Consider the following 26,902-nt stretch of genomic DNA (forward strand, 5'->3'; position numbering starts at 1 on the left):
GGACTGAAATGGATGGCTGATTTTTGGTAATTGATTTCCTGGCTAGACCATTTACAGAAGAGTTGTAACTGATCATTTAAGCATTGAACTTCAGCTAGAGAACATTTCCCAAAGATCAAAACGTCATCAACAAAGAGAAAATGGTTGATTCTTACTCCTTTCTTGCCAAACTTAATGCCATGGACCCCTCTGCTCTCCAATTTTGAAATTAGCAAACGAGATAGGATCCCAGTACACAAAATGAACATGTAGGGGGATAATGGGCAGCCCTGTCTGAGTCCCATAGAAGGATTAAAAAAAAATCTCCAACACAGCCATTAACCATAACAATGCTAGTAGTGGCAAAACAATTGTATATCAAGATGCAAAAAAGGTAAGAGAATCCAAGAGATTGCAGCACCTTGAGCACAAAATCCCATTCAAGCCTATCATAGGCTTTACTGAGATATCTAATTTCAACATGAAATAGCTATTCTTACCTTTATACTTCTTCATAGTTCGTATCCTCTTTACAGATGACTATGTTATCTGTGATTTGCCAATCCGGTGTAAATGCTTACTAGAAGGGAGATATAAGCTGAGGGAGAAGAGACTTCATTCTTCTAGTTATGAATTTAGCAATGATTTTGTAGGAAACATTACTAAGTCCGATGGGTCTAAAATCTTTGGCCTCCTCAACTTTATTGCTCTTTGGGATAAAGCAAAGAATAGTTTGGTTTATCTCTTTAATACTTGTTGGATTCCTAAAGCAATTTTGCACCATTGCCACCACATTATTTTGAATTGCCGACCAACATGTTTGGTAAACAGAGGCATGGATTCCATCAGGTCCAGGGGCCTTATGTGCTCCAATAGCAAAGACAGCACACCTGACATCTTCTTCATCAGGAATACTACAAAGTATTTCATTATGGGCATCTGTTATTTGCAAGTCCAATTCAAGGAAATCACTAAGTTCTGGGTTGTTAGAATGGAACAAGTTTTGAAAGTAATGAGATAGAGTGTCCATAATACAATTTGGAGAAGAGGTCCACCTACCATTTGTAACTTTCAGCCAATGGATTGTGTTTTTACTCTGCCGGTTAGAAGCAACGGCATGGAAATATCTAGTATTTCTATCTTCATTTGCAAGACAATCAACTCTTGCAAATTGTTTCCAGTAACACTCCTTCCTATCCAACCAAACCTCTAGCTGCTTTCTCAACTCCAACTCTTTGTTTGTATCTCGTAATTCACTATCCTGCACCCGTAATTGAGCTATCTCCTTCTCAAGCCGTTAAATTTGAGGCTATGTAACCACAATGCTCATGTCCCTAATTATGCATTTCTTTCTTAACCTTGTCCCATTTGTGTGAAAAGGATCCCATATATTGGTTCCAGTGTCTAGTGAGCTCGTTCAAGAAATCCTCTTCTCTCATCCAACACTCCAATTTCGATTGTTTGCGACCCTTAAAAGGTTGTAGAAGTTTCAGGAGGAGACCATTCACTGATGTAATAACCTGAGGGTTATCAGAAACAAGTTCATCTCCAACATCTTCCCAACATTGTTGATAAAATAATTAAAGTGGATATCCCATCCGGACCCAGAGATTTAGTTGGCCCAATAGCAAATAAGACAGATTTAACTTCCTCATAAGAAGGTGTAGGTATGGAACAAAGCAAGTTAGTCTTCTAGAGTAACATCACAAAGAGCAAATTCAACAGGTATATTTTCACATAAAGGAGCAGTAGAAGAAAATAACTCGACAACAAAATAGCTACAGATAGTACCTTCAATGGCTGAAGGGTCTGAAGTCCATTGACCCGACCCTAGAGAATGTTTTAGCCAAAAACTACAACTCGCGATAAGTGGAGCAAATTAAACAAGGCCAAGGGCTGATGTTACGATATATTGTGATGGCTCTCTCAAGGAACAACATGCAGTTGCTGCCTGGGTTGTAGTTTCAGAAGAGGGGGGATTTGGAGTCTCAGAAGTCTGCCTTTGTTGATATTCTTGATGTTGAGGTTTCAGAATCTTCAGTAGTGTATTGGGCTATTCAATATGCTCTAACACATAATTCAGGGGATACAATCAATATTGTGGGGATAACTTAAATGTCATGAAGTTCATGCAAGGCCATAATCACTCTTGCTCCTGCTTAGTAGATCGATCTGTAGTAGCTTTGGTGGCAATTGGCAAATCACCTTTCTATCCATTTCTTTCATGTTAATCGTCTTGTTAATCTACCGTCTCATGTTCTAGTCACTAACTATCGGGAAGTGACTTGTAGCATTTTCTGGGAGAACACTGCTCATCTCTAATTGCTTCATATTTCAATGCATAAATTCCAGTTTGCAGCAAAAAAAAAAGTTATTACCAACCCGGCTACTGGGTTATCTGCTCAATTACACAATTTCCAACCATTTTATTCCACCAAGAGAGCCAGAAACACTACATGACAATACTCATCTGCAGTGTGTATGCTGTTAAGATTGTCAAAATCTTGAGTTGTCTCATCCTCTCAATTCCTCGAAAAAAAAAGAAAAGAAAAGGCCAAGAATACATCTAAGGAACAAACTTTTACTTGAAATACTGGTCTCAATTTCTACACTGAAATTCCTTTCTCCACTCTAACAAAACAAAATGTTTTACAAACAATCCAAAGAAATAATGAGACTACTAAAAACGAGAATGATTATCATAACAATGGCTATAATAACAATACAATCATAAAAAGAAAGATAAAGAATGAATAATCAAACCAGTTGTTCACTTGTTTTCTCTATTTCTGGGCTTTGAGATTAGGGTAGATGCCCAAAATATGTTCTGGCGTGAAATCATGTCGTGTCAGAATTCCTACAATTGGGGGCCTCTGCAAAGAGTAAACAAGTCAGTGGTCTAGTAACATGCTTCCATGCCAAATTAAAAATCCTTCCACAACTTCAACTTTTTTGAATGGCAATATACTTAAAGGCTTATCAAACGATATATCTATGTACATGTGCGAGAGAGAAAGAGAGAGAGAGAGAGAGAGATCTTACCCCTGGAGTCTTTGGCACCACACACAAATGTCTGAGGCCAAGCTCCCGGAAAAGAAGTGCAGCTTTGGCTAGGGACATTGTTTCTACCACTGTGTATGGAGATGCATTAGTAATTGGATGGAGATCCACGTACAACTCCATCTCATCCTCCTCGATGTGCAGATCGTCCAGCTTCACCCCCTTCCCTGATCCTGCCTTGGCAAAATCAAATGCATCGAACCTCTGCAATACTTCATCTCCTGTCAACACCCTCTCAGTCAAGAACTTCTTCCCCTTGAGTAACACAAGCAAATGAGACCTTAGCACCAGCCCACACAACTCTGGTGCTTCTGAGATAGGTGGCTCATCAATTACAGGGAAACCATTGTGTCCAGTCGTCTTCAAAGCGTGTAATATGTTTCCCACCTTCTCCACTCCATTGAAAGTGATCAGTGGACCCGATACAACATCCCCTGCAACCAACTGCCTCATGTAAGGCTCTGCATGGGATTCCATAAAAGGCAAACCTTTCATTTTGACGATCTGGTCATAAACGCCCTTGTTGAAATTATCAGCAACTGTTTTCGAGATAAGAAGAACAAGCATCACCAAAGGAAGCATTAATAGATCGTTAGTGAGCTCCAGTAGTATGACACAGAGGGAAACTGTCATCCTCATGGTTCCACCAAGGAAGGAGGCTGCTCCAAGGAGAGCAAAGAGACCGACATCAAGGTCAGATATGGAGCCAATGAGGGTTCCAACAAGTCGGCCATAGGAGGCTCCAGCAAGTATTACTGGGATGAAGAGTCCTGCAGGGACAGCAATGCCATAGGTGACTATGCCGAGGCAGTATATTGAGACGAAGAAGATGAATAAGCTGTACAGGGAAAATTCCTCCTCAGTGCCTGAGCTGAATAGGTTACGGATAGCATCATCATTGGTGTTGAGGAAGAGGGAAGCAAGGTCATTGTAGTGACCTTCTGAGCACTGGAAGCTCTTGTAGTTGCCTGAGCGACCTATGGTGGGGCATTGCTTCTTCGGGTCAGTGGGACATGGGGTGCACTTGGCAAGCCAAGGGAGGCCAAATGAACAACATGAAGTCAACAGAGAGATGGTGATGACAAGGAGGATTTTGAAGGAAGCACCTCTCCTGCAATCAATATCTAACATCAATGGTGGCGCCAAAACAGTGCTACAAATGAAAAATAACTATGATGATGAGATAATGATGCTATTTATATATGTAATATATATGTGACAGATAAGTACCCTGAACTTCCAATTATAACATTTGAATATCCTGTAATGGTTTTGGCATTATGTAATGTTTAACTGACAGAATACTAACAGATAGACCCAATTACCTATTTTTGAGAAATCAGGTTATTCAAATGTTGCAATTGAAAATTCAAGGTACCTATCTTTCACTACCCGAAAGTACAGGGTACCTATTTATAATTTACCCTAACAAATATCAACATCAAAATTATCGGTATATTATCATCACAGGAGAATGGAGTAACAAGAACATACTCATTGATGATACTGTAAGTTCGGAGGACCTTGTCCACAAAATAGTTGTAGAGGCTTCCAAAAACCCCTCCAATGATTCCTAGAATTAATACTGCTAGTACATCTTGTGTGCTATAAGTGCTCATGGCCGAACTAACATCAAACATGATCAGTCCTCCCTGCCCAAATAACCCACATTTTCCACTCCAGCAATATTCTATGAGAGCTCTCAAGACCACAGCAACAACGGCAGTAGTGAAAAATGTTCTCCAAAGAAGAGCACTACGCCACCTGTAGAATATTCGAAGAGTAGCGATAAAACAGGAAACTGGATTAGTACCTTACCTACATTTCAGTCAAGCACTCGATCAAAAGTTTTTATTGTAATTAGATTTCAAATACTCTGTTACTTCAGTTGCTAACTGACTATAGCTATGTTTAAACTTTTAACCCTTTCTATCATGTTAAGTGCATTAGAGAGAGAGAAAGAGAGAGAGATTGAATGAATGAACTATTTCGTACCATGAAGCTGCCTCTTCGAGGGCAAAAAGGACCCCACCAACTGGGGCACGGAAAGCAGCTGCAACTCCAGCAGCTGCACCACAAGTGATCAAGTCCCTTCGATCACGGTCATTTTTGAAGTATCTAAGCCATCTCCAAGTCAAATGGTACTTGCGGGAACCCCCCTGGCCAAGTAAATTGGCTATGCAGGCCCCCGTGTGAACCATAGGCCCCTCTTTTCCTACAACAAATCCAGCTGAAACTCCAAGAACTGAGCCAAAAATCTGCTCAATTACATAATTAGAAATAGATCAATCAGATCTGTAGGCAATATTTCAACGAATGTTCTCAAAATCAGATAATAAGTTTTTAATTTTCTTCATAAGGAATACTCAACTCAACTCATCTAACCATTGTCCCAACTATATGGGTCCTGAATATATACCACCATGGGCTGGACTTGGTCTACATTTAGGCCCATAGACAAAGACCAGTCCTAAAGTTAAGGCCCATTTATAAAAGAGTCTGTCGTCTGTCTCTGTCATGCCCTACTAGACGTTAGCCATGGTAAGCAAGAACTATGATGAGGTCTAAAATATAGGTTGGGCTACATTGTAAGCCCACAGACCAAGTCTGGGCCTAAAGTTAAAGCCCATTTATATAACAACCTGGAGCTCGGTGTTTACTGCTAAACCTGATAAGAGACGAAGGTATAGGTAAAAGGCCAAACTATGTATGCATTTAGGTTGCATTTGGTAAGAGAGGCAAATGCAAATATGTACGATTCATAAAAATACAAACTTGGTTTAGTTTAGCATTGATAAAATTTTGTATTCTCACCAAAATATTTGGTTGTGGCTTTTCAAAAGAACCATTTGGTTGTGATGGATAAAAGTACAAATTCCAAGACAGGAATAACATTTTTTTTGTTGACCAACATTGAGTTGCTCCCGTTTTGAATGCAAACATGTCAAGAAAAATAAATTTACTGTTTCAGTACAAAAACGTATTCTTACCAAATGCCTGTCAAATTGAACAGGAGTACAAATTCCTAGAATTGCCTATTCATTTTAGTTTCACTTTTCTTTCTCACCTGCTCCATCATAGTGCTTGCGTGGTCAATTGTTCATTTTGTTATGCTAACACCATTACACTGATTTGAACTTCCTTTTGGCGTTGTTAGATATTTTTAATATAAGTAGGTGTATTTTTTATTAACATATGTATCATGTCAAAATGTATCATTTATACTTTTGCAATGAAAGATAAAGGTAAAACACAGAAAAAGAAATAATATCTTGATCTCTTAGAGGTTGATACCTCCAAGACATGTGGAAAGTTTATTCAAGATACCTTTCTCATCCCTTCCTAATAAAACAGGAAAGATAAATGAGGTGTAATGTGGGGAAAAACTATAGATATTTTCGCTCCATTCTCCATAGATGATATTAGAGGATGGTAGCAAGTAGCTCATTCCTCTTCACCTAGACCAATTGTTACTTTAGAGTGGCAATTGTTGTCATGTATCTAATAGAGTTGCAAGGGCAATTAGGTCTTTCTGTCTTCCATTATGTAATGCTTACATCACCCTAACATATAATAATGAAATGGGTGCTGCCAAGCCCAAGCAATTTACTTCAAAAACGTTTTTGTTTTTGTTTTTTTTTTTTTCTCCTCTATCATCTTCTCTTATCTCTTCTCCTTCAAACTAAGGGCAATATGGTGTTTCTGAACACAAGCATCTCCTAAGTGTACAGATGAAAAAATGTAGGTTTGCTTTCTACAGAAGTTTAGAAGAATTATAGTGTTACACTCCTTTAATGAATAAGAGACACATAACAGTGCCTCCATGGAATGTACTGGCACACTCTGTTTTTGTTAAAGGATGCAGTACTCCAGATAAAGGAAAAATATGTTTATTTTTGCTTAGTATAATAATGAAAATATTACACAAGGAGACAAAATTCTTTTCCTAAGGGTAGCTTCTGACCATTTCCCAGTGTGTCTTCCGGTTAGAGAATGCTCAGTGTGTGTGTGTTCAGAAGTCCACAAGAGACAAGGGAGGGGGAAATAAAAGAAAATTGCGAGTTGCGACTAACCTTTACAAAGAGAGTACTTGGAGCCAATATGGAATAGGCATCCACACCATTAAGATAAGCTTTCACTTCAGGTATACCAGAACCTGCTGCTGCAGGGGCAATATAAGCACACAAAACAGCTGCAGCAACTGCCAAACCCAAGTTGCATCCTGCGAATGCTAAAAACGCCTTGAAGTATCTGCACTGGAACCATAATTATATTACACCTATAGTATAGATCTCTTTTGCAGAATAATATTAATGTGATTTTGACTTTTGAGCGCACAGGATTGACAAATCTACTAAAGTTTGACTCAGATTAGAACATCAAACAATTTATTAAGTTGCAGCGTTCAGCTTACCTATCCTTGAGCATGAGATCGTTTGTAAGTAGTAATTTGAAACCAGCAATATTTTCAACCCCAAGGTTATTGAAGAACCCAACAAGTCCTGTAGCCAACCCAATAAGAAGTGCAAGAGTCCACTTGAGGACAATGTACTGAAATATCTGAATCTTCTTTCTTGATCTCCAATCCTGCTTAAATAAGTCATTTTCAACAATCCTGAAAAGATGAGGCATGGAGAAGCATAAGATGGAACATTCATACTATGGTAACTAGAGAAAAGCACCAAACTTAATTTAAGAACCTCAATCCCCCCCCTCCTCCGAAAGAAAAAGGGAAAACACTATTCGATTTACAATTGCAACAAACATTTTCCTTAGCAGAGAAAAAGCCTTTTGTAGTTCTATTGGAAAATAATGTTGTAAACAATTGATTTTTTGTTTTCAATTAATTATGGAAGAGATATTGATGGAGAGAATACTACATTTATAAAATCCAGACTGGTTAAGAAGCCAGCTAAATCAATAAATCAATAAACCGGGAAGAGGCACCCCAACCCCAACAAGTTGGGCTAGCTTGAATACTATTTGCATCACAAGCCCAACTTACTAACTAATCTGATCGGTTTCTTTGATCCATCCAACCCAAGTAGATTGATATATGTGGCTGAGCCCAGGGGCGGAGCTAAGGATATGGTGGGTCCTTGGCCCCCCAAACTTTTTGTTAAGACTGTTATTTATCTATGGTTAATTATCAAGAAGAGGCTGGGTCAAAACATAATAAAGTGGGTCTTTGCCCACCCAAAACTCCAACTAAAATATAATGGATCAGTCTCTAACGCTCCTCCAACTCTCAAAATAAAAAAAGAAAATGTTTATTTTTTCTTTAAAAAATATATAATAGACCAAAACCTTCTCAATCCATTTTCCCCAAACCCTTTAATTAACTTGCACGCCCCCCCCCCAAAAAAAAAAAAAATCCTGGCTCCATCACTGGCTGAGCCAGTTGAATTTAGCAAGATTTAAGGGGTGCTGTAGTTAAAACTAATATGGTATCAGTAAGAGAACCTATTCTACAGTTAAGTCAAATCAAATGTATAACCTGAATTAGACAATCATTTAAAAATATTTACACATTTAAATCTAAACACGTTGGTGTTTTCTTATTCAACTCAAGGTATATATCAAATAAGAGGAACAAACTGAAGAACAATCAGAAAGAAATGAGGCAGACGGAGGATGCATATACTATGTAAAAGACCAGGCCAGATGAAGTTAAATATGCTTACTCGTAATCAAGGCTTTCGATGGGACAAACATTGGCACCAACAATGGCAATCTGGGAGGTCGTGTTCGTTCTCTTCTTAAGGAGAGGCTCTCGAATAATCATATCATCCGATATCCCCCACTCATTCCTTTCCAGCCTTCCCTTCGAAAACATTTCATCGCTCTCGATGTCGATGGGCTCTCCTCTATCCATCTCTACGCTTCAATATTCAGTGCAGTTCTTTACTTTGATTTCTCTCTGGTACGTATATATCCCCCACCAATTTTCAGAACTCAATCTCTCAGATTTGTTCTTCCGATGCTCTTCCCTAACTGTTTCATATCCTTTCTGCACAGAGGAATAAGGAAAAGAATTAACGCATCAAACAAAAATCAACCTGCATGGCTGCGTCATACTTGCGAAATTTTGACTTTCCAATGGCTTTAGTTTCCGTGATCCAAATTGATCACGGGTGCTTCATTGATGAAAGTTACGAAAATGATGACAATCAGATTGTAGCCCTACTAAGACGTCACTTCGTCTAACTCGTGGCGCCATAATAAGGTTTTGATTTCGTTGTTTTAGACTTTTAGCGCGACCCACGGCGTTAGTGGACTCACCACATGAGTGGGTTGAAAGCAAAAATGGTTAATTTATAGGATAAGTTGACTGAACTGCACAGTCAACTTTTATCTGAAGATAAAAGTTCAACTAATCTGTACAGCCGGACACACCACATGAGTGGACTAATGGCTTAAATGAACAAATGTGGAAAGTAACAGCCGAGCTCGGCTCATGTCGCCAACAATCGAGTTCAGTTTTGCTACGACACCGTCAAAATTAAAGCAGGGCTAAAACAGAACATCGTGGCCTCAAGAAGTCGCTGTATTTGATCGAAGGTAGGGTCATGCCAATAAATCAAGAGTTTTGAGTTGAGTCTCATTGGGCATGTTTTTTCACACGCAGGCCCGACAAATCGCAATTCGGTCATTCCGATTTGGTTTGCGGTAGATTTAGTTGTCAAAAGTTAATGTGTCAAAAAAACGCAAAAAGTTGAAATAGAATTTTTACGGTTTTAACCAAATGGATTACAAACTGTTCAGATCTTAAACGAAATCTCAATACATCCTTTGACTGTCAAAACTATCAAAAGACCTTTCAAAAAGGCTTTGAAAACAGCCCCTTAATTGTTTCAACACTATTCTAACAGACGTGAATTGCAATAAATCCAAGAATACATCAAAGCATCTCATTGCGGATTGCATGAGACACAATCGCAGCCAAGGTTATTGAGAAGTTTATGTGCAACAGTTGATGTGATGTTTTGTTTGTTTCATTTTTTTTTCCTCAAACACTGGCCAGCCGGCGTGTTTAGATGAAGGGTTTCTGAATTGTTCTGTGATCACAGTTACAAAAATGTGATCTTCGACCTTGGAGTGAACTTGTCAAAAAATTTAAGGGAAGTTATTGCAATTATCAAATTTTAGGAGAAGTTTAAGCAACGGCCAAAAATATTCAGGGGATGTTTCAGTTATTTACCCTAAAATGGAAGGAAAAAATAATATCATATCCGAATTTTGAATCCATCTGCCTTTCGGTGGCGGCCTTTTCAGGCAAGTGCATTATCAGGTAAGTGTTTTCAACCTGTTTTTTTTTCCTAGCTAGATTAGTGGGGAAAAGTAATATTATGAGGTCCAAATTTATTTATTGTTTTACCAAAAGAATTATTTATTGAAAAATGAATATAAAGAAAACCACTTTTTCATTCACTAACTCCCCACTCAATTTATTGATCTAAGAAGAGCTCTGTTCTGTTGAAATTCGAGAATCAAAAGCGTATACAGCCGTATTTCAGTTGATGATTAAAGTATATTGAAACTCTAGACAGTGCTAAAAAAATAAGAAAAAAAAAACTCCAGATTATTTTAAGCTCCTGTATTTATTTTAAGCTGCCGTAAATAAATAAATGGAAAATTATCTAAAACCCCTCCCCACATTTTATTGCCAATGTTAGAATTTCCACTACTTTATACAAACTTAATATCGAAACTCAAAATATTATATTAAATGATAAATAGAGAAATATATTAACGAAAACCCTATGAAATTACTACTCTGCGCAACGTATATAGTGGACTGTTATGTGAAACAATATTTTCGACCAGCCATTGATCTGATAGTGTTACGTGGAATAATGCTTTCAACCCACTGTTGATTTGATTTGGATGTAATAACGTAGACGTCCATGGGCCCATGCACGCCTAGGTAAGGCTCAAAGCCCATCAAGAAAAACTAATCAACTGGGTTCTTGTAAGTAATTAGGATAATCCTAATCTTATCTCAAGATAATAAATTAGGATAATCCTAATCCTATCTCCAGATAAGAGTTATCCTAGATAAACCTAAACTAACCCAAATAAGCTCTATCTCTTTACTTCTCATCTTTGTATAGTCCCACTGTAACTCAATCTCTGTAATTATAAATAGGGTTGATTTACCCTAGTATATACAAGTTAATCAACTTATTTCTCAAGATCTCTATTATTTTATTTTTGTTTTAACTTGATATCAGAGCCATGTCGACAAAGACAGGCGCACACATGGTAGCAGCCCAGCAGTGTCCAACAATGGCTCAACATCAAGTAGTGTGCTCCCTTCAATCCAAAACGTCACTCATTATCTTCCTATCAAACTAGGAAGCGACAACTACCTACTGTGGTGTGCTCAGTTCCTTCCCATCCTTCGACACCACCACCTGCTGAAACTCGTAGAAGGGAATAAGAAGCCACCACCTGAAGTTATACCCAATTCAGACGGTACAGGGATGACTGTGAACCCTGAATTCAAAAAATGGACAGACATCGATCAGCTTGTGTTGAGTTGGCTGATTTCCTCTCACTGAAGGAGTTATGGCGCAAGTGGTAGGTCTGTCGACATCATTTGAGGTATGGACTTCCCTTGCTCATAGTTATTCTACACACTCCCGATCCAAGGTACTACAGTTGTGAAGACAACTGCAAAATCTTAAAAAGGGGTCTCTTTCTATTTATGCCTATATACAGCGAGCAAAATCCATTGCTGAGTCTTTCTACGGTATCTAAACCAATCCTCAAGTCAGAACTGGTACTTTACATTTTATTTGGCTTAGGGAGTGAATATGAGTCAATGATTATAGCACTTACCAATCGACCAGATGTAGTAGATCTCAGTATTGTTAATATTATGGGAGCACTTCTGAACCATGAGTTTTGGCTTGAAGACCTAGCTCTTGTGTCAGACACTAGAAGTGCAAATCTGACTGGCGTCCCTTTTAAGAAAAATAATTTTTAGAAGCCCCAACAACAGTTCTCAACAAATTTCAACAACAACAGAGATAAGGGGCATGGACGTGGTGCTCCACAATATAATCACCAATCCTTTCAAAATCAATCACAATAATTTTTTAGAGGACGTGGAGTTAAAAATAATGTTACTTGCCAAATCAGTAATAAATTTGGACACAGTTCCTTGCAATGTAGAAAAGCAAAATATGCCTTTGGTTTTTCTAATAATTCTTGCAATGATCATTCTATAGTTCATGGAGGGGTAAATACACCCCAGAATTAGTATGAAAATAATTTTGACTCCCAATTGGTACCTAGATTCTAGGGCTACTCATCACATGACCCCAGATCTTGATAATCTGCAAAATCGTACTAAGTATACTAGACCAAATCAAATGAAGGTTGACAATGGTCAAGGTTTGAATATTCATCATACATGACATTCTTCTATGATTTTTAATCAGCATGCTTTCTCTTTGAAAAATATCTGTCATGTTCCTTTTATCTGCAAGAATTTACTTTCTATCAATCGATTTACAAAGGATAATGATTTGTTTTTTGAGTTTCACCGTGATTGTTGCAATGTGAAGGATTATACAGGGAGAATCCTCCTTTAAGGGGTCAATAAAGATGGATTATACAGTTTTCCTGCATCAACCACAATCACTCCCGAAGCTCTTCTTGGATAACGTACTTCACTTTGTGGTTAGCATCATTGCCTTGGTCATATAGTTATGTGAAGTATACGGCAAGTTATTTCAAAGTTTGGTCTTCCATTTATTAGATCTAGTGTTAATGAGTCTCTTTGTGAGTCCTGTCAAATGGTTAAGTGTCATAGAATGCCCTTGAAGTCGTCCAAGTCTCAATTCAAGTGTCCATTAGATTTAATTTTCTTAAATGTATGGGGACCTGCTCCCGTTAAGTCAAATAATGGATTTTCTTATTATGTTATTTTTATGGATGATTTTTCAAATTTTTCCTAGGTGTATCCTATAGCTCGAAAATCAGATGTTTGTGATTTATTTATAAAATTTAAGAGACATGTAAAGGTTCTGTTCAATGCAAAAATAAAAGTTTTTTAGTCCGATTGGGGAGGAGAGTATCGCTCTCTTTTCCAGTACTTAGATTCGCAAGGCATCACACATCAATTGGTGTGCCCTCATACACACAAATAGAACGGATCAGTTGAATGAAAGCACAAACATGTGATTGAATTTGCTTTATCTCTACTGGCCTCCTTCAAGCTCCCCTTCTCCTTCTAGGCTGATGTAGTAGAAACTATTGTTTTTCTGATAAATCGATTACCAACAGAGGTATTGCATGGTATGTCTCCTCCAAGCTCCCCTTCTCAAGTTTTTTATTCTATTCTATTTTTTCTTCTTCTCTTCCGGCACTTCTCATTCTCTTTTTTCTTTTTTATCACCATCACTCCAACCATTAAAGATTCAGAGGAAAGATTTCATTAGAGATAGATGGTGTAGTGGGCAAGAATGGCCTTGACTGGTGGACTGGTGGACTTTTAACAAGGAACATCTCAGTAAAAAATGGTTGACTTTTTGTTCCACTACCTATTTTTGCAACTTGTTTCTAAAAAATATAAAGCATATATTATAATGTAATATACACCTATTGGATATGAATGAAAAATATTCGAATTTGATTTGATAACTTAACTGATCAGATATTGTGATATGATTTTACTATGTTAAGTAGATATTCAAATTCAAATCCGAATGGCCATACGGTAGATAGTCCATAGATTTTGAAGTAAAATAAATAAATAAACAAATAAACACACAATAGCAAAACAAATTTCTGCATTTTGGGGTGGTTATGCTTACGAGCAAGGTTTAGCTGAGCGTTTTTAACTGTTAAGTGGGTTGTGGAACCAATGATAAGATTCCATGCCAGTATTAAATACATGGGGTCCGCATCTTTTATAGTGGGGCTCATGAATTTAATACTAACATGGAACCTCATCATTGGTTTCACAGCCTACTAAACAACTAAGAGATGTTCTGTAGTGTGATGAGAAATTGGTGGGTATGTATTAGTCTACACCACACCCTATGGTAGGGACCAATTCACATCACACAATAATCCACAGTTGTTTTGAACTGTGGACAAATTGTGTGGACTAGACCGGTCCACACCCACAGTGGTGTTCTGTAGGCGTGGTGTGGACCAGTCCACACCACACTTTCTGATTCCATGTATCTCATATACATTTTATGAATGATCTAAACAGTTAATCATAAATATCTAATTTTTGCATTTTACATGATAAACATATTGAAAACTACATCAATGAATTAATATTAACCAATAAATATTATTTTTTTATAAAAAAATAATAAAATAATTAAAATTTTAAAAAATATATTTTAAATTTTTAAAAATATTATTTTATTTATAAAAACATTAAAATTTAAAAAATAAAAAATTAAGTAAAATAATTAACATTTTATGGACACAAATAGTAAAATGTGAAATAAACAATAGAGTTTCAGCCTTTCAAGGAGAGTGTGAAGCAAGGGATCAAAAATAGATTATGGATGGGCCCTAACCACGAGTTTTTGTCGTGGATGAGAAATTGGAGTGTGGACGAGACCGGTCCACAATCTAGCATGGACCGCTCTCATACACAGCCAATTGAATAGGTGTTCATCCCATGAACGAAACCGTCCACGAGATGAACACGGTGTCAAACACCGCCTAAAGTGTTCAACTAATCGGAATTCAATTTTGATCCAATTACTACAATGAGCACAACAATCCCCAAAACGTACAAAACTAGGAATGGCAATGGGGCGAGTTCGGGGCGGGGATCATATTCCCCATCCCTGCCCCGATTCTGATATTAACCCCCATCCCCGTCCCTGATCCCCGTCGAGGATAAAATTTGTTCTCCATCCCCGATCCCCGATGGGGATGGGTTCCCCATAGGGACCCAAATCCCTAAAATGTTTTAGATAATATAATTTTTTTGAAAAATAAATTTACTTAAAATAAATAAAATTTTTAAATTATAAATAATGTTTTAAATATGTTTTGATATGTATATATAAAAAATATACATATAATATAAACAATATTTATAATCGGGATCGGGGCAAGGCGGGGACATCAATCCCCATCCCTGACCCCAACCCCAATCGGGAATTCCTATGAATCACCATCCCTGTCCCTGGCCCGTGAAAACAATCCCCATCCCCAACCCGATGGGGTCAAGGAAGTCAGGTCCCCGTCGAGGATGGGGAAAATTGCCATCCCCATACAAAACATGATAAAAAGTCCAGATTTTAGATCAAGAAATAGGTTAAAGTAGCATTGCATGCAGTTCTTTACTCTTTCCCACCACCTACCTCCATTCAAATGTGAGTCTTGATCATTAAAACATGGGATATATAAGACGTTTTAGTAGGGGTGTTCAAATTTGGCTTATCAAACCAAAAACCAAATCGAATTGTTTTGGTTTATTTAATTTTCAGTTTGGTTCTGTTTGATAATTTTAAAAGTATTGGTTTTTAGTTTTTGGTTCTGTTTGGACAATTTTTTCAACCAAATTAATCGAAACAAATACATATATTTATATTTTAATTATAAATATTGACATTAATATTAATATTACTATATTATTAATATTGATATTAATATATGATATGCATTTTAATTATAAATGTTGGTAATTATAATAATAAATATTAATATAAATGTAACATTCATGTATATTTTAATTAACCAAATTAACCGATTTAAAATCGAATGAAACTGATCTGAATTCATTTCGATTTTAAGCCTAATTTAATTGGATTCAATTTTTTAAAATGGCCTAATTGAAATGTCAGTTAAGTTCCATGTTCCACCCAATAAAAAAAATACCCTTGACATTTTGCCAAGCAAACAAATACCTTCTCGAAGCCATTAAAAGCTAGCATTCCTCTTCTGTATATCCTAAGCCAGGGGCACTTTAGTAATAACAAGCAATTGGAAGCATGCACCCCAAACAAATAAAGGCCTATGTATGGGGCGGAGCCAAGTATATTTGTAGGGGTCCTTAGCCCCGAAAGCGAATCCCGTGAACCCTCACTTCACCAAAAAATGTACCCTCCAATAGAAGGCATGCACATTGCCCTCTTTAAAATGGAACTCCCATTAATGTTAAACTTATGTTTATGGGATTAATTCGGGTGAACCAGATAGAAAAATACACAAAAAATAAATGAATCCATCGATGGTACTCATTACATTATCGCTCACAGAAGTCGTTGTTTGTTTGGTGGAATGGTTTCTTGAGTTACATTGTAGTGTATTCCCTTAGCTCCAATCAGAATCATGTGCATTATGACATTTAATGTAAATGAATACAGTACATATTTAATTCATGTTATTATGGTGTGTTTCTGTGTAATACCCTTAAACTGGACACTTATAAGACTCATGTTAGTTTAGAATCTTCACAGCGTTGGATAGATCTAGGGAAATTTATCTTGTCAAGACTAACACTGATGTGCCACCAAATTGGTTGGGGTGGCTAGTCTCAACTGCTAGGGTGAGACCTAATGTACATGCAGTGTGGGTTTTCTTGAAACCCTAAACCGGACCAAAATTCCAGTGTTGCCATGTACCTTGAAGATATATGGGCAAAACTGAAATGTTACACCTGACCCCTAGACTCGATTATGATACTACACTATGTGTCAGATTGAACTATCTTTGATATGCCAATCATTGAGATCCTTAGAGGGGGTCAAAACTTAGGTATGTTGGGACAGTCCGAGAATTCACTTGAGTGGAAGATCATAGTGACATGATCAGCCCCTTTGTTGAACAAAGTGAATGATCGGGTGATAGGGCTTCTGAAACCAAACGAAGAGAGTATCAAGAGTGGAAGGAAAAAATTTCTCTTGCCCGGTGTTATATTATAGCTTCTTTGCATAATCCGTTACAGCGACAATTCGATAAGATCGAAGTGTCCAATGACATATTGGATAGTCTAAAGACTGTATGAGGAGCAGAACCGTTCTACTCGTCAAAAGGTCTTAAAGTTGTTTATGACCACACAGATGACCGAGAACCAATAGGTTCATGACCATTATGTGAAGATGATGGGTTATATTAATGAATTGGAGGCTCTCGGGTCAGGGCTAAACCATGACACTAAAATTGATGTTATCCACAATTCCCTGCCTCTCTCCTTCAATCAGTTTACCATGAACTATAACATGAATAAGCTAAATGTTAGCGTTCAGGAACTCGACAATATATTGTAGAGGGCTGAAGAACTGATTAAGAAGAATAAGTCAATAGCCATGCTTGTTGAAGGTGGCAAATCAAGCAAGAGAAAGCGGAAGGCTAAAGGGAATGCTCAAAAGAAAAATAGCAAAGTTAAGAAGCAGAAGAACGGTTGCAGCTACAGCCATGTCTGTAATTCACTGCAGGAGTTCAAGATAAACAGAAAACTGAGTGACGAAAAAGTGACACTCTATTTGGGGACTTCTGCAACAGTTGCAGCTACAGCCATAGGAACTGTAGAATTAGTTTTTAGAGAACTAATTATTATACTGAAAATTTGTCTTTTCATACCAAATTTAAGAAGAAATTTGATTTTTGTCTCAAAATTGTACATGGATGGTTATTCTATCTTATTCAGTAATGTGATAACTATTAAACGGAATAACAAATTACTCGCATACAGAGAACTTGAGAATGGTCTCTATGTTCTCAATCCTTCTCCGGAAACGAACCTTATCGAAACTACGTCGGAAATAATCCCCAAGAAGAGAACCCGTGATACAATGAATCCCACGTGCATATGGCATTACAGACATGGCCACATTAATATAGATCGTATCATAAGGTTGGTAAAAGATGGTCATTTGGATTTTCTAATAGTAGAAGATCTTCCAACTTGTGAACCTTGCCTTCAGGGTAAGATGATGAAACAACCATTTAACGGTAATCCTGAAAGATGTACAGGCACACTTGACCTTATACATACTGATGTATGTGGTCTCCTGAATGTTAGGACACGTAACCAGCATATTTATTTCATAACCTTTACCGATGATTATTCACAGTATGGTTACGTATACCTAATGAGACATAAGTCTGGATCTTTTAAAAAGTTCAAAGAATTCAAACAAGAGGTCAAGAATTCAAACAGTGTATGCCCTTATCTTCAATCAGAATGATGTACATTATGACAATTAATGTAAATGAATAAAGTACATATTTGATTCATATTATTATGTGTGTTTCTGTGTAATACCCTTATACTAGACACTTATGAGACTCGTGTTAGTTTAGAATCTTCACAGTCATTGTATAGATCTGGGGAGATTTTTCTTGCTAAGACTGACTCTGATGTGCCACCAAGTTGGTTAGGGTGGCTTGTCTCAGCTGCCAAGGTGAGACCTGAGGTACATGTAGTGTGGGTTTTCTTGAAACCTTAAACCAGACCAAAATTCCAGTGTTGCCCTAGACCTTGGAGATAGATGGGCAAAACTGTAATGTTACACCTAATCCCTAAACTCAATTATGATACTAAACGAGTGTCGGATTGGGCTGTCTTTGATATGCCAATTAGTAAGATCCTTAGAGGGGTTCAAAACCTGGGTATGTTGGGACAGTCCGAGAATTCATCTGAATGGGTGATCATAGTGACAGGATCATCCTCTTTGTCGGACAAAGTGAATGATTGGAGATACACTCTCTGATAGAAACCTAAACTGCCGACAGTTGATTTCAATCGTTGAAATTTGTTTTGCAAACTATATATATATATATATATATATATATATATAGTTTCATAATGTTTGCAAAATGTTTTAATTACTAGGATCCATGTGAGTAGAGAGTGCACCACTATACCTAGCAGTTGAGGGAGAGGTCCTCTCTTGTCAAACGGTGTTTGATCATTATAGGCTAAAAGATTAAGTGTAAGGCTATTGAGGGTAATATCTGATGGATTAATCTTGCATCTGCCCACAGTTCTTGGGTTTTATAAGGTGGCTTGACCCAATGACCATTTAGTATAAATGTTGAGCCCATTAAGAGCCCATGGTGATCAACTCAGGGGTTCACTTTTTCCTATAGTGAACTCGACCAGGCCCTGCAATAGAGGTTGGACTGAACCCATGTGGCTAATGTGTATATCAATATTTGGGTCACACGCCATACAATGATAGCCAACTGGGTTGTAGTTTGGAGGTTAAGTGAGCACATAGACTTAATGGGCCTAAAGCCCAATTCGAACTGGCTTAATAAGATTAATTAAATAGGGGCAGTTCTGGGATTTAGATCAGTAATTAGGATAAGGGATTATCCCTATCCACTCAGAGAATCCAGATCCGAATAAAGATTTGGATGAAGAAACTCCTAATTTGATTAAGACTGATCTATATCTACAAATAAGATAAGGGATTATCTTTATCTCTTAAAGAGAGTCCAGATCCAAATACAAGATTTAGATTAGGAAACTTCTAATAGGATTAAGAGATGCTCTCTTTGAAGGTTATAAATAGAGGAGTAGGGCGAACCACCAAAACACAATACTCAGTTCGCCGATTACATAGAGAGAATAATTTATTGTTTGACGGCATCTGTCTTCTGCTCTTCCCTGCTCTTGCCACCCCTGTCAGTTCGATCTCCACCTGTGGGAGTGATAAAAAAAGGTTCTTGATATTACCTTTTGATAAAAAAGGTAATATAAAGTCGTACTCATCTACCCTCCATCACATTCTTACTGAAGAATTTGATTCTTGCTGAAGAACCATCCTGTTGATTTTGCTCCATCTCACATTATGTCATTTTCAGTGGGAACAGTCTTTGATTTTCTCCTTGGACGTGAACACCTTCGTTGGGAGTTAGTATTACTCCGTATCAAGTATATCAATTTCCTATTTTTTTGTTTCAGATCTGGTCCAGTTTGGTTTCAAGATTGATTCTTGAAAATGCAATTTTCTAAAATAAGGAATATGGTTCGCACATGGGAGAGAGATAAATTTTTTAAATTTCTCCCAACCTTCCTACAGGGTTCGGCTATCCATATGATGGATCTCTCATCCCTTCATATGCATCTAACTAAAAATGGTATTGAAGCTTTCTTGAGGGACTATCGCAAGTTTAAAAATGGGGATAGTTTATTTTAATGGCTGACACAATTATTTATAGGGCCAGCTTGTGTAGCTATCATCACTGAATACATCTAAAATCCATCTTTGCATGTTGATCTTCTTACTCCTTTGTATGAATTTGGACCTTCGTTTAGTTTAGTTTTTTTTTTTTTTTTTGATAGCTTTGATTTCTGGGTATTTTGTTTTGTTTTTACGATGAGGGGAATGATCTTTAATTCGCAGGGGAAGAGGGTATTAGAAGTTTCAGTTTCTCTCCGGGTGGAAGTGGAAGGACTCTAAGTCTGGGCAACGAGAAGAAGCCCAAGCTCTACATCTACCTCACGGTCCTCAACCCCATGTCTTCTTCCTTGGGCAGAGGTGGCAGCTCAACCGACACAACGGCATGGTGGCAACTCGGCTTAGCTATAGTAGCTGAACCCAACAGTTGTGTTGGGGGTGGTGGTTCTTGGAAGGAAGAATGTGGCTTTGGAATGAAGATTGGGAGAGTATGTTTGTCGGAATTTGTAGCTTTGCCCAGCCAAGAACAATCATTTTTCCAATGAATCATGTTTGACATAGATGATCCATCTTTTGGTTTTAAGCATTCATATTGGAAGGTGGGGGGTTCTTCAGAATTTGAAGGCAATGTTACGGGATTTGGGATTGGCAACATGGCTTTGTGTTGGAATCCGTTGAAGGAGGAGCTTTTGGGAGCAATAATGTAATAAGTAACGTTGGTGGACTCCACGCCGTCAGACACCGGTTATGCAATGAAATCAAGGCTTGGTGTACTACATGTTTAGGGCTCAGGGGAGAATTTGAAGGCAGTGTTAGGGGATTTGGGATTGTCAACAAGGCTTTGTGTTGGAATCCGTTGAAGGAGGAGCTTTTGGGAGCGATAATGTAATAAGTACCGCTGGTGGACTCCACGCCGTCAGATACCGGTTATGCAATGAAATCATCGGTGGTGTACTACATGGTTATGGCTCAGAGGAGAAAATGGGAGGGAGTTCAAATGAATGGATTCTTTCTATTTTTGGGATTTTTGGATTGCAATCTCCCTCAGAAATCTGATTTGCAGTCCCCTCCTAATCTACTAATAACCCCCTTATAAACTGCATTTTGCCCATGAATTTAGCATCAACCCACTGTCGGTATTTAGTCCATCCATACGGTGAAACTCTAGATTTCTAATGGTGGACTGAACTATAAAACCCCTTTAATTTTTTGTCCTTTTCTATCTGGTTCAACCAGATTCATTTCATTAAAGGAGTTTGAACATTTATGGAAGATTCATTTTGAAGAGGGTGATGTGCACACCTCCTATTGGACGGTTCACGGGATTCGCTAAGAACTCCCAAGAAAAGGGGTTTTGTCACCCAAGCTCAGAACTCCCAATTTCTATTTAGAGTAATGCCAGATATACAAAGAGAATCAGAATCTATTTAGGGAGTTTACCTAACAGCTTAAACTTTTAGGGTGAATTCTGTGGATAGGCTTTTTATTCTCTAACATGCCCCTTGACGCAAAAGCCTATATTGAACTTGAAGTGCAGACAAATACAGGCCCATCTATATCTTATGCTGAAATTTAATTAATCATAACAGGGTTGTGAGAATAAAACACTATATCATATGTTCAAATAAGTTCTGATAGAAAAGAAAAAAAGAGGCTAATGCTAGGAGTAGTTTTTGGCTTTCTATGAAGCCGGAGCTGGTGTTAAAGAAGGGACAGATTAATTGGAGACAAAAACATATTGTGTACGCCAATGTTCAGTACAGTTGGATATTACGGATGAACACGCCAATGTTCAGTACAGTTGGGTCTGAGACCCACAGTTCAACCGTGATACGTCGTTCAGCCGGGTGTCCGTCTGATTTTGTTTTCAGATACTGACCTGAATTTTCTAATTGATTTTAAATTTAAATATAAACATTATAAACATGGACCGCTTATCCGTGCAACACAATGAAGATAAAGGCTTCTCGAATGGGTTTTGCCCTCACCGAAGCCAAGCTCAATATATGGGTAGAGAGAGAGAGAGAGAGAAAGACCTGGAATAATAACAACCGAAGATGCTTTTAGCGGTCTGTCTGCCTTGCTGCTTCTTCCATTCTTTCCATCACTTTGAACGAAGTAACAAATAAAATGAGAGAACTGTTTCTTCTATTTACCGAAACAAATAAATTTCGATTTCATTGAAAACATTCAGATTTCGACTCAGTTTATTGAGAAAAATAAAGGAAACGGAATTCAATAACTTGAGTCTCGAGAAAAAAAAAAACAGTTAATAAACAGGTTTTTGTTCTAATCTTGTCATAGAATTTACGAAGAAACTGATATTCAAACCGATAGAAGCGAAAATACGAAAAAAAAAACTAAGAAACCCATTTGAAAGCCGAAAATCGGACTTTTCGGGACTATATATATATTTATAAAGCAGTTTCGTGATCTAGACCTACGATTCATCCTGAGCAGATCAACGGGTACAATACAGAAAGATTTTACAGCAGGAAATGATAAGAACACGAAGGAATTCCGTAGTACCTACCGCTGCAATTTTCATGGAGAGTAGCCTCTTCCAAGTCCAAGCTTTTGATTTCAGTCGATTGTGAACACGATCCCGCTAGACCAAAGGCGGAAAATCTGTAGAGATCTATGAGTCGAGATTTTGATTTCTCTCTCCGATTATGAGGCGAAAATGTGGGGAAGTGGAAAATTTTGTTCTCGCGCTGTCCGTGAGTAAAGAGTACCCTCTTCCAAGTCCAGGCTTTTGATTTTAGTCGATTGTGAACCCGATCCCCGCTGGACAAAAGGCAGCAAATCTGGAGAGATCGATGAATCGAGATTTTGATTTCTCTCTCCGATTATGAGGGGAAAATGTAAGGAAGGAAAATTTTGTTCTCGAGCTGTCCGTGAGTAAGAGGTCGGTGGAAACGGTTTCCTGGCGGGGAGGATCGCCACGAATCACAAGAGAGGAATAATCCAGATATATACAAGGAAAGTAAAATAACCAAACTTATAATTAATGAAAGGAGGTATTATTGCTTAAAATAATACATTCTTTTAGGATTCATGGGCTAAGATTTGTTTGGGTGGAACCGTAGAATGAACAATAAAAACCTTAATAATTAAATTTTTGTTTCAATAATTTACTATATAAATATTTTATTAATTTAATAATTCAGTAATTTAGTAATTTGAATTCATTATATTAGTATTTTTAATACAAAATAAATTATTATTAATTAATTAATTAATTAATTATTTTCATATTATTTGTTAGTGTTTTATTTTATTTATTTTACTTTATTAATGATTAAATATTTCAATTGTTTGTAAAATCACTTAAATATTTAAAATATTGATATAGTGAATATATAAAATTAAGCTATTGTTATAATTAAATTAATCTATGGTTAACTATTTTGGTCGTAATTAAATTAATCTAAGTCCAAACTTAAGGTTTAAGACTTTAGATTAGGCTTGGATTGATCCTCATTTTTTGAGTTTTTTAAACTATTTTTAAATAATATTGAAGCTAAAATAGTTATGAAAGATGGCCCCATTGTGTAGCCCAATGAACCAAAAAATTATAAATCTCGATTTAAAATTAGTAGTTTTTAAGGTTGTTTGTCCTAGCCAAGGTTCAAAGTATCGGAAACACCAAGTGTAATGGAAAGGCAATTTTAAGAGACGTATTAGGATATACCTTGGATACACATGTGTATTGTAGAAAAACTAAGATACGCATAGATACGCTTGAAAACACTATTAATACTTTAATAAATCATAAAAATACATCAACAACACTAAATATAAGACCTCATTGAGGTGTATATACATTAAATTAATATATTTTAGTGGTTTTATGAATAAATGTATTATAGCTAATTATAATTTCATTAAAAATCCTATGCTTAAATATAATTTATAATTATAATTCTTAAGTTTTAATGTTTTATGGGATGAGAAAAGTCCAACTCTCCTATCCAACTATGAAACATGCCTTGGCACATCTTCTATGTGAAAATATAATTAATAATTATTTATTTTATTATTCATTTCCAAAAATTATAAAATACAAATAAACATTATATAATATATTCAAAAAATAGTTATTAGAGAAGAAATTTCAATTGCTTTGTGGATATGATAGATCATCCATAGAATTATGATATATTCAATCACTGTGATCAAATGATAAAATATAATTTAAAAAATAAAAAAAATAAAAAAATAATTATTGAAGAAGAAATTTCAATTGATCTATGGATATGATAGATCATTCATAGAATTATAATATATCCAATTGTTGTGATCAAATGATAAATATAATTAATTGTTATTTATTTTTTAAATCTAAAAATATAGAAAAGCAAAAAAAAAATATTAAAGAAATTTCAATTACTCTATGGATATGATAGATAAACCCATAGATCTAAAACATATTTAGTCTTTATAGGTAGAGAAAAAAATACATTTTCAAATTTTTTGTTAATTTATATTTTCCCCAAATATCTTCATGAAATTTCCATAAATCTATGATAACACAAAAAAAAAATGTGATTTTGAATGTAAGAAATGTAGATCAGCATAAATTTAAACATTCAATAAATGAAGAAATCACAAGATATTATAAAAGATTAAAAAAATACCTATTTTTGCTAATTTTTTTCAAAATTTGAAATTTCTTTAAAAAAAATTAACAATTCACACTTGCTTCTTAAAAACTCTTGCAAATCTAGCACTCTAGGAATGAAATTTGGAGTTTTAGAGTAATTTGGCGGTGAATGAAGGCTTATTTCAGGGAAAAGAAGATTGCTTTCCCCCTTTAATTTTTTTTTAGTTTTTGGTCGTATCGTTTTCGTCGATATGCTACCGATATGCCCCCAATACACCCCCGATATGCCCCCGATACGTGTTCGATACGCATGAAAAAAAGATAAAACGTCTGATTTCCATGCATATCCTGTATCGGTTTTTCAAAGATACGATATGATACACCCCCCATCGAGCGTATTGTATCGAAATTGTAAACCTTGGTCCTAGCCCAACCCACACTTTAAGTGTAATAATATTTGTCTAGGCCTATAGGCTTGCTCGTGTTAATTATAAAACTATGATTTTTTTTACAAATTAAAAATATCTTTACATTTTTATATATATTAATATAAAATTTATCTAAATATTATATAATAATATTTATAGTATGTGCATATGACTTCCATGTTGAGCATATTACGGATTGTTTAGCTTGGGCCCTATTCTAGGGCCATCATTATGGTTTGAAAGTTTGATACTCAATTAGATTTTTAATCTAGTTATCCTAGATTTGGATGTTCGAACTTACATCCAGTTAGTAATTCGATTGGATATGGATTTAACCCCATCCAACTTGATTAAAATCCACGTCTAATAAAAAATTTTTGTTTTGTATATGTAATAAAGTTATTGTATGCACATAGATATTAATATATGCATATATACTTTAAAATTCAAAATTCATCATAATAATAATCAGATGTGAATGCAAATTTAAAAACTTCATAATCAGATCTTGATGTGGATGTAGCTGGATTTGATTTGAATCTATTCTGTTTACAGCCCTACTACCCACGTTGCGTGTGAGCTTGGTGCATCTTTGAGCTAGATCTAACTCAAAAATTAATAAAAAAAGTTGTTTAAGCATGGAAATTTATAAATCTAATCAAGTTAGGCTAAGTTATTAATGATTTGTTACTTTTTTTATTAATTTTAATTATCCTATCAATACTATTTTTTATTAATGTTACAACCCTATTACCTGCATTATTTGCTTGAACTCAAGGTTGGGCTAAATTATAAATGGTCATCCATAAATAGGAATATTATGACATAATTAATTTTTTATAATTTTTATATGGAATGCAAATGGTTTATTTTATTATTTTTCATAATTGTTTACTTTTTATTATTAATTTTAAATTATCCTAACTTTTTATTATTAATTGTTTAATTTTTATTATTAATTCTAATTATCTTATTAATATTAATTATATTCAAATAGATTTAAATTGTATTTTAGTTTTTTTAATTTATGAACTACTAATCTTTATTAATTTCTTAACTTTTAATAGTTTCTAGATAAAAATTTGTTAACTTTTAATAATTTTATTAACTTTAGTAATTTTTATTAATTATAGTTATTAAGTTTTAAATTATATAGATTATTATTATTGTTATTATTATTATTATTATTTATTATTATTATTATTATCATTATTATATTATTATTATTATTATTATTATTATTATTATTATTATTATTATTATTATTATTATTATTATTATTATTATTATATATACCCTAGATCTGTTTCCAAAAATTGGTCAATATAGACCTATTTAACTTGTCTTCTTTGTCTGAGTGATAAAATGGGTTCTACATTTTAAATTTTCACTAAAATTTATAAGTCTCTTGTGTAGGTATAGGCACTATGCATCATAAAGATCTTAACTCATAAAAATTATTAATTGTAATAATATTAATATTAATTACTTAAAAATACATTAATACAAAGTTATTTGATAAAATAAAAAGAATAAACAAAACAGAATACAATATTAGAACATGGGTTCTATTTGCAATATATCAGACCCATGTTTAAATCATAATATTATTAAAACTATCAATTAATATTTTTTGCATTTAAATTTATTATTTTTATTAGTGTTTTTTAAAATTTAAGTGGAATTGAAATAGTTTTTATTTTTACTAA

General features: G+C 35.6%; 1 protein-coding gene across 2 annotated transcripts; it reads right to left on the bottom strand.

Annotated features, from left to right (window-relative positions):
- Window positions 1-2,540: 2,540 nt before the first annotated feature.
- On the bottom strand, window positions 2,541-23,136 carry CLC-C (chloride channel C). Of its 2 annotated transcripts, XM_088946276.1 has the most exons (9): window positions 22,693-23,136; window positions 22,196-22,266; window positions 8,724-9,049; window positions 7,454-7,654; window positions 7,113-7,290; window positions 5,035-5,297; window positions 4,534-4,803; window positions 3,022-4,150; window positions 2,541-2,852 (listed from the first exon to the last, which is right to left on the bottom strand). In XM_088946276.1, exons 3-9 carry the CDS (start codon window positions 8,912-8,914, stop codon window positions 2,763-2,765), a joined length of 2,322 nt encoding a protein of 773 aa, XP_088802402.1. In that variant the 5' UTR covers window positions 8,915-9,049; window positions 22,196-22,266; window positions 22,693-23,136; the 3' UTR covers window positions 2,541-2,762. The 2 variants fall into 2 exon arrangements, with proteins under 2 accessions (XP_088802402.1, XP_088802403.1); XM_088946277.1 differs by lacking the exon at window positions 22,196-22,266.
- Window positions 23,137-26,902: the final 3,766 nt, after the last annotated feature.

This window comes from Nelumbo lutea, chromosome 5 (assembly GCF_056320005.1).
Source record: "Nelumbo lutea isolate HS-2025 chromosome 5, American lotus-T2T, whole genome shotgun sequence".
Lineage (NCBI taxonomy): Eukaryota > Viridiplantae > Streptophyta > Magnoliopsida > Proteales > Nelumbonaceae > Nelumbo > Nelumbo lutea.